The sequence below is a fragment of the Phaseolus vulgaris genome, chromosome 11, assembly GCF_000499845.2.
Source record: "Phaseolus vulgaris cultivar G19833 chromosome 11, P. vulgaris v2.0, whole genome shotgun sequence".
NCBI lineage: Eukaryota > Viridiplantae > Streptophyta > Magnoliopsida > Fabales > Fabaceae > Phaseolus > Phaseolus vulgaris.
Genome location: NC_023749.2, coordinates 9,417,018 through 9,426,797, shown reverse-complemented (window position 1 = coordinate 9,426,797; position 9,780 = coordinate 9,417,018). Strand labels below are relative to the sequence as shown.

At 32.0% G+C, this 9,780-nt stretch overlaps 1 protein-coding gene across 1 annotated transcript; it reads left to right on the top strand.

The window, feature by feature from the left end:
* Positions 1 to 6,853: 6,853 nt before the first annotated feature.
* LOC137833835 (uncharacterized) lies at positions 6,854 to 9,634 on the top strand. Its single transcript, XM_068641953.1, has 5 exons — positions 6,854 to 6,983; positions 7,302 to 8,277; positions 8,469 to 8,660; positions 8,741 to 8,825; positions 8,912 to 9,634. Exons 1-5 carry the CDS (start codon positions 6,854 to 6,856, stop codon positions 9,632 to 9,634), a joined length of 2,106 nt encoding a protein of 701 aa, XP_068498054.1.
* The last annotated feature ends 146 nt before the right edge of the window (positions 9,635 to 9,780 follow it).

The window sequence follows — 9,780 nt, the reverse complement described above, 5'->3', positions numbered from 1 at the left end:
TTTTGTTGCAGTGATAGCACACTTCTTGCAGTGATAGCACACTATTTGAGAGGGATGGAGAGAAGTAAGAGTTAAGAGTGCATGTGTTAATTATGTTGTAATGGTTACAGATAAGATACATGGCATGCACCTTCTTCTACATACACACGCCTGCATCTGCTCTGTGATGAACTTGCAGTGTAGACATAGACTTATAGCCTTCTGACACATTTGTTCCCAATCTTAGAGTCTCAAAATTAATTAGCAGCTGCAAGTAAGTGATTGCTTTTGGTATTGTTTGTGCATGTTTTCACATGCATGATGCATTTTAGACCTTTTGATTAATTAATCCTCAAAGGTTGAGTGCTGGTGGTGTACGTGTGAGTTGAAAGGGACTATACCTAACACATTAATTACGTGCATGCTGAGTACTTGATGCACCACTGTGACTCCACATGCATGTGATCTGAGAACAATTATTCATGTCTATGCATTAACCTGAACTTCTGTTCATCAATGACTCCTCTACTTAGTGTATAAACCAATTACTGTTGCTCCAAGTACTATCTTCTTGCACAGCAAACAGTTAAACCTACTTTAACCTAAAGGGGTTTTATCTATTTGTGGATCACTAGAGTAAAAGAAAAAATTATAATTGTTCTAATTTCATCAATTTAAAAAAAAAAAAACACAACTGAGATGTACATGTGTTTTGAATGTTTTTAAGAAGTTGTCGTACAAAACTTTAGTCGTTTCAAACATGATTGTTTTCATAAAATATACTAGTACTCAAATTTGAAGTTAGATAGTCAATAAGTATTAAATAATCTTTGAATTTTATGTATTAATGTTTTCTTTTTAATTAATTTATTTTAAGTTGTGAATTACAAACATTTATGAGAACACAGAAGGAAACTATTTAATTAAGAATGTTAGTAACAAATTTTAATATATTTTATTATTAATTAAAATGTATTGAATGTTTTGGAATGGTGGGCTCATTTGCAAATAAGTGGTGATACTCACTCCACTAAAAAGACAAAGAAACAATCTCTTGATAATTTAAAATAATAATATTTGGTTATATTTATTTTATTTTTTATTTAAAATTTTAATATATATTATTATATTATTAAAGTTGTTGTTAAGTGAGTGTATTTTTTAGGGTTGTCAAAATATTCTTTATGTTTGCAAATACATATGCTCCAGTTTTCTATATTTTCACGTGTCAAAATAAGTTCAAACCCATTAGCAAATTCACCTTACAACGAGTTCCAGACAGGTTACACCGTAAAAAAAAATTAATTTAATGAAAGTTTATTTTTATATTATCTAAGATTAAAATTTATATTAAGTTATTTCTTTAGGATTGTACTTTCTTTCGCTAAATCATTCATGGAGAACGTGTTTTCTAGGGTTTTTTAACCACAAAAGTCTTTCAAAATCCTTGTTAAATATTGTGGGTTTAAGAATATCCATAAAATACCATAGGTTTAAACACCTCCGTTAAATACCATGAGTTTAAAAATTTCCGTAAAATGACTTGTCGTTTGAAATAACCTTCAACTCTATTTTCCACCATCTCTAACGATCATCCTGACTTCTCTCTTCCACCATAGACACACTATTATCTGGCACAGGCTCAATGGCCGCTAACGACAGTTCTAGCAAATCACAATTCAGTCACACTTATGTCTATTATATCTAAGGAGAAGAAACATTAGATAAGACACTATCTTCTTCTTACTTTAATATTGCTTCTTCCATCATCTTACTGCCCAAACTTTATATATATCCTAAATAATTGTATTATCTGTCAAATGTGGGCTTCAAAGCCATGTGTGTTCTTGGATACGAGGGTTTCAAAGATTGCAAGAACATATTGCGAGGAAAAATTAACTTTATTATTTCTCACTTTCAAAATGAATTAATTATTGAATGCATTTTAAAATAAATGCCTTAATTTAAAATATTTCAAAATTATGAGAATTAAATTTTAAAAATTATAACTAAAACTAAAATTTCACATAAAATATACATACATCAAAAGCTAAAACAACATAAGTCAAATTTTTTGAATTATGAGCTCATAACAAAAAAAACTAGGAATTCTATAAACCAACTACTATCAATCATAAGAACTATGCAAATACTGTTGAAATACTTATTATTCAAGATTAGTTGTTGAAATACTTATTATTCAAAGTTATTTTGCTTTTAAAGTAAATTTTTGAAACTTTAGAAAACTTATTTGTAATGTAAAGTTACACCTTCAAAATTTTAGAGAATTTTGTTATAAAATATATTAAAACTATATAGTTTTCAATTATTTATTTATAAATAGATTTAATTTTATTTATTTATTGAAGTTTGAAAAGTATGGAGTATTTTATTGAGAATTTACACTAAATATTTGGAATTTAACAAAGGTTAAAAAAAACCTCAATTATTTTGCTGAGGTTTTAGAATAAACATTTGGAATTTAACGAAGGTTAGAAAAACCTCCGTTATTTTGTTGGGGTTTTAAAATAAACCTTTGAAATTTAAGGAAGGTTAAAAAAACCACCGTTATTTTGCCGAGATTTTAGAATAACCTTTGGAACTTAACGAAGGTTTAAAAAACCTCTGTTAATTAAATCAGTTCCTAGGATTATATTAACCTTCGCTAAATAATCTCCGTTAAAACCCTTTTTTCTTATAGTGTTGAGTTGGAAAAATATATTTTTTAAATGTGGGTCAAATTAAATTTGACTCACTTAACTCGTGGGTTAAACGAATTCAAGTTGAGTTGATCCATAATTCACCAACACCAATCCTTTATTATTTTTATCATTTCTTAACCATTTATTTATTATAACTGTTTACTACTTATAATTATGTACATTTGATCTTTTTAAATACTAGAAGAATGATTAATAATGTTTGAATGATTTAAATACTAGAATGAACTACAAGGAAACACGAGATTAGTTGCCTTTAAATAGCGTCGACTCTTAACAGGACGCATAGAGCGTCGGTTAAGCTCGTAAATGGAGGAAATAAAGATAGCATCAAATGCATCAGCTTAAGGGATGACACACGTGTATTGGTTGTTTGTGTCAGCCTAGCCGACACAAGCATTGTTGAACATTTATGTGTGAGCCTAACTAACGATAACATTGCATTCTGTGTCGCCCTAGCCGACGGAAGGCATCAGAGAATTTTTGCGTTTGTGTGGTCGACGCAATGTAAGTCATTAATTCCCAAATTAGATTTTCCCTCTTTCTTTCATTCCCAAATTCACAAAACCTAATCGCATATTCATCCTCTTCGTGATGCCTCCTTGCCTATGTTCTTCCTCATCTCGACGACGCCATCGTTGTTTTTCCTCTTCGTGATGCTCCATTCTCCATCCTTTTCGTGTTGGCTCTGTTCTTCGTCCTCTCCTCTATTCTCCCTCCTCTTCATGGCGCCTCCATTCCCAAGTAGGTGATATTTCTTTCCACCATTTAAAAATTGTTGTTTGAGGTTCTCACCATTTGCTCCATTCACTACAAGAAATCTAAGAAATAGCTTCCAAAATCTTGCGTGGGCCAGTAGCGGACTCTACTCTCGTCGGCCAAAATGGGTAAAAGCCCACGCAAAAATCACATTGGACGCAAAATGAAAAATTAGCTTTCAAATTTTTGCGTGGGCCACTTGCAGACGCTAGTCTCGTCGGCCAAAATGGCTAAAAGCCGACGCAAGAATGAGCTTGGACGCAAAAGTGACGCACAAATGGATTTAATTATTTTTTTAAGAGACAATCAATTTGCGTCGGCCACGGCCCACGCATATGTGTCGGCCACAAAGCCCACGCATATGCGTCCGCAATGGCCCACGCATTTTTAGGATTTTAAAATTTAAATTTATTTAATTTATAATAAATATTTTAATATTTAATTCTTTATTATATTTATTTTAAAATTATTTCTTTAATATTATAATAAATTATTTAATTTATCAATTTTTTTTATATAAATTAGTTAAATTAAATTTATTAAATTAAATTAATTGAGTAAAAGAAAATATATATTTAAATTATTTAAATGTTATATAAAATATTTTATTATTTCAAAAATTATTTATTTTAAATTTATTTTATTTATATATTGTTATAACTATTTTATTTTTGAAATTATGATATAAATTAGTTACATTACATTTATTAAATTGATGAAGTGTTTAATTTTAAAATTATTTAAAAGAAGTTATCTTAAAAAGTTTATAAAGATTTGAAAACATATAGAAAAATAATAATTAATTAAAAAATAGTAAAAATTAATAAAAATAAAATGCGTATTTAAATTTTGTAAATATTATATAAAATATACATAAATTCAAGATGAAGTAATTAATTAATGCAAATGGTAATGGATGTATTTAAAAATAGAGAATAAATTTGATCTAAAAATGTTTCTCATAAATTAATCATAAGATCATCTTAATGAATTAGTGAAAATGTATATGATACAAACATATTAAAATTAAGTGCGTGAGTAAGTAACTTATTCTTAATTGTTAGATTGATACAATATCCAAAGTGTTCCAAAGTTGACTACATGCTCTATAAATGTCATTGTTATAGTTACTTAGTATGATTTCGAAAATAAATTAATGTTTTCCAACTGAAGCACATAATAATGTAGTAAGTAACGAGATTATACATATGCAATATTCCTTATAAGTGTGTTAATATAGTTTCCCAATATACTAAATAATAGGTCTTTGACATAGTAAATTTAGTAGACTTAGTTTTTAATAAACGTAACATAAATAAGTAAGTTTCGACTAGGTGTGATATAGAATGAACTTAAAATCATGGAATAGAGTTCATGATTACATTTTGGATTATAAGTTATGTGCCATGGAAGGTTGGCCGAGACGAGTGGAATCATCACAGTCGGCCGACCCATACTACCGTTAACGCTGAAACTAAGGTCAGTGAAGCTAATCTGTCATTAAGGATAAGGTAATACAACCCTAAGCGAGATCCACTCCACTAATCAGACCCAATAAGGTCAGCCCATTAAAATAATATACACAGCACACATTCCAAGAAGAAAGGTATGTCATTTATTACTGTTCACCTACCAGAATAATGATCACCCGCTTCACTGACTTAGCGTCAGAGTGCCTTCGCATGTACCCCCCATCGGTGTTCGCCATAGACCAAGAGCCGAGGAAAGAAGCACGAAGATGAGAAAGACCCCAGTCAAGCACCCAACAATCTGCTCGACCGAGGGAAGAAGACGAAGACTTCAATAGTTGTCTAGGTCTCATCTCCCTAGTAGGAAGAAGTTAATAACCGTAGTCCATTGTCAAGGTAAGAGTTGAACTAAGAAGTGCATTGTAAAGGCTGAAAGAGAGTATCATAAGCAATTTGAGAAATATGAGTCATTTTGTGATAGTTATAGAAGTAACTTAAAATCCTGGAATATAGTTTATTATCAGATTTTGGATTATAAGTTAGAAGGGATGATGAGGGTCTCATGAGCAATTTCAATAATAGGATTCATTGATATTTGTGGTAGTAGATGTTAAATTCATTTTTTATTGTATAAATTAAATAAAATATTTTTTATAAATTTAATATAAATTAAATAATATTTTTTTACAATTTAAATTAATTTTATATTGTAGAAATTAAATTAAATTATTTTATATAAATTAAAGTAAATATTTATTGTATAAATTAAATTAAATATTTTTGTGTAAATTTAATTAATTTTTGTATTGTATAAATTAAATTAAATTGTTTTTTATAAATTAATAAAAGTTTTTGTTATATAATGAAATTAATTTTTTTTATATTAAATTTAAATATTTTTATATAAAAAATGTTTTAATTTATTTGGAGTATATAGAAATTTTTTGGGGTTCCCGGTTTTTCAAAACCCCCAAATCTCTGAAAACCTAATTTCCCAATTTTCGCGCGCGAGCTTCCTTCACGTTCAGCTTCCTCTTCAAGCTTCCCCTCCGCATCCAGCTTCCTCCACGCGAGCTTCCACCGCGTCGAGCTTCCTCTGCGTCAAGTTCTCCCTCCGCATCAAGCTTCCTCCGCGTCGAGCTTCCTCCGCGCGTGCAGCTCTCCTTCCGTTTCCTTCTCTACCTCCGGTCAAGCTCTGCCTCCTCCTTAGGTTCACATTTTACTAATTTTTTATTTGGATATTGAGTTGTGGTTGCTGGTTTGGATTATTGTTGGTTTCTGGTCTGATTATTGCTGGTTTGGATTATTGTTGGTTTGGATTATTGTGATGTCGCGCGTTTATAAGAGCCTCGTGGGTCACGGATTATTGTGATGTCGCGCGTTTATAAGAGCCTTCGCAGTTTCTTAAAGATGTTAAATTTCGTCTTTCCGATTTTGAATTTGGATTCATCCACTTTTGTTGTATTGAAAAATTGTTGTAAATAATTCTTTTCTTAAGCCACTGGATAAAATTATTAAACGAATCCCGTCAATAAAACTTAATTATTCTACCAAATAGTTTTTGTCTTCACTTCTCTTTTTCCTTATAATAATTGATAGTGCAGTCTTTAATGAAATAGACAAATACCATCTCAATGAAATAAACTTAATAATTGATGTAGCTCCAACAGAGAATTGCATACCCAAGACTTATTATGAAGCAAAAAAAGTTGTCTCTACTCTTGGCTTGAAGGTTATCAAGATTGATTGTTGTGAGGCTGGATGCATGTTGTATTACAAGGACGACATCGAATTAAATGATTGCAAATTTTGTGGTCTTCCCAGGTACCTTCCTCCAAAGGATCAGAACAAAAAATACAAAGAGTGCCGATAAAAAGAATGTTTTATTTGCCTATCATACCACGATTACAAAGACTATATATGTCAATGGAGTCAGCACGGCAAATGCGATGGCATTATGAAAACAGAACTAATGATGATGTTTTGCGACATCCATCTGATGGGAAAAGTTGGAAACACTTTTATAGTGTATATCCTGAATTTGCAGCTGAACCCCGTAATGTAAGGTTGAGATTGTGTTCGGATGGATTCACTCCTTATATCCAAGCTTCAGCATCACCATATTCTTGTTGACCGGTATTTGTGACTCCTTATAACCTACCCCCTGAAATGTGTATGACGAAGTCGTACATGTTTCTAAGTTGTCTTGTACCTGGTCCTACCAACCCAACAAAAAAAATAGATGTATACTTGCAACCATTAATTGATGACCTCCAAAAATTGTGGAGTGAGGGTGTTTTCACTTATGACATATCATCAAAAGAAAATTTTGTCATGCGAGCTTGTTTGATGTGGACAATTAATGATTTTCCAGCATATGCGATGTTGTCTGGGTGGGGGACTAAAGGGAAATTAGCATGTCCTTATTGTATGGAGGACACAAAAACCTTCACCCTTAAGCATGGTGGTAAAAGTTCTTGGTTTGATTGTCATCGACGGTTTTTGCCAACCAATCATCCTTTCAGGAGAAGTCAAAGGAGATTTCTTAAAAATCGAGTTGAAATAGATGGCCCACCTTATGCCTTAAATGGAAATGAATTATGGGAGATTCTTCGCGAGTTTCCAAAAGTGACAGATGGTCCATTTGAATCTTTGTCTGGGTATGGACAATATCATAATTGGAACAAAAGGGCAATATTTTGGGATATGCCATATTGGAAGGACAATTTGTTAAGGCACAACCTTGATGTTATGCACATAGAAAAAAACTTTTTTGATAATGTCTTCAACACTGTATTGGATGTTAAGAACAAAACAAAAGACAATCACAAAGCAAGAATGGATGTTGCTGAATTGTGTGTTCGTGGAGACTTGGAGTTGATTCAATTACAAAATGGAAAGTTAGCAAAGCCAAAGGCCAACTACACATTCTCAAAGAAAGATGCTAAGTCAATTTACAAATGGATCACGGAGTTGAAGATGCCAAATGGTTATGCCTCCAACATTGGAAGGTGTGCAAACGAAGAGAAGGGAAGTATGCATGGCATGAAAAGTCATGACTGTCACGTTTTCATGGAGTGTTTACTCCCAATATGTTTTCGGTCATTGCCAGAGTTTGTGTGGAGTGCCCTTGCTGAATTAAGTCGATTCTTTAAAGATCTATGTTCTAATACATTGAGGATGAATGATCTTGTCAGAATGAAAGAAAACATACCAATCATCTTATGTAAGTTAGAACAAATATTTCCACCAGCTTTCTTTGATTCAATGGAACACCTTGTCGTTCATCTTCCTATGGAAGCAATACTTGGTGGTCTTGTTCAGTATCGTTGGATGTATCCCTTTGAAAGGTAAAGATTATGTTAATTATTTTAATGTTTAAGAACATGTGCAACTTATAATAATTACTACTTTGCTTTAGGATGATGGGAGATGCAAAGAAATCGGTGGGTAATTTGGCACGAGTAGAAGGATCAATATGTGCATTCTACCTACATCGTGAGATAACATATTTTTGCTCTCATTATTTCAAACGTGTCAGCTTTTCAAATAGAAGTTTGAGAAATGATCCTCGAACATTTATAAATGAGGAAGACCCGCATACATTGTCGATTTTGAATAAATGTGGACGCCCTAGTGGTTCTAGCAAGGACTATTGGTTAAGTGATAAAGAACATCGTTCTGCCCATGTTCATGTCCTCATCAATTGCGATGAGGTCAAACCATTTCTTGAGTAAGTTTAATTGTACATGATTTGAATTAAATTATTGTAGGTTCTGTAATTCGCTAACTAATTGTAATCAATATTTAAAGATTGTTCTTACAAGTGTACTCAATCAATGACGAAGATGCTTCGACAGTTATACATGCTAATTTTCCCGAATGGTTTAAGAGCTACGTAAGTGTAACCTAAACCCATATGTGTTTCTTATTAAATCACACTTTCATAAATAAATGTCATGTTTTCTTATGACTAAAACATAGGTTCACGATGAAAGGAATGTAATAAACCCAAACTTGAAGGGACTTTCTTGGGGACCTAATTCAAAGACAACATCATGGAACATCTACTTCGTTAATGGATATAAATTTCATACAAAGGCATGGGCTAATGGTAAGAAAACAACAAATAGTGGGTTGTATGTTAAAGGTGTCACTGGCGGAGGAGAAAATGACTTTTATGGTACAATTCATCATATATATGAATTGGAGTATGTTGCTCTCAATAAGAAGGTCCCGCTTTTCTATTGTGAATGGTTTGATCCTACAATTAATGTTGGGACTAGATTTCATTCACAATATAATTTAGTTGAAATCAAGTTAAGTGGCAGATATGGACCCTATGATCCATTCATTCTTCCGCAAAAGGTCAAACAAGTTTATTATCTCACTTATCCAAACATATGTAAAAACCTTCGTGGGTGGTGTGTTCCAATTAAAACAAAACCTCGAGGATATGTGCAAGTTGACAACATCAATGATGAATTGCCGTATCAAGTTGAGGAGACGTCTAATGTGTTACTAGTTACAAGAATTGAACATTTACAATGTTTAGCTGACACATCTAATGTCGAACTACTTGATGACGATGATGATATTGAAGCACGTAATGATGACGATGATGAAGATGTTGACCTCTTAAATGAAGATTATTCAGAACATCACATACACACTGACGATTCAGATTTTGATAACAATGAAGACTAATGTATATTACTTGTAATTAATTATAAACAAAACATGTGATCATTACATATTTATACTAATATTATGAACGGATAATTTTTCAGGAAAAATGGTTAGGACTAGAGGGAGGGATGGTAGGATTGTTAGACGTGGGCAGCCGAGACGTG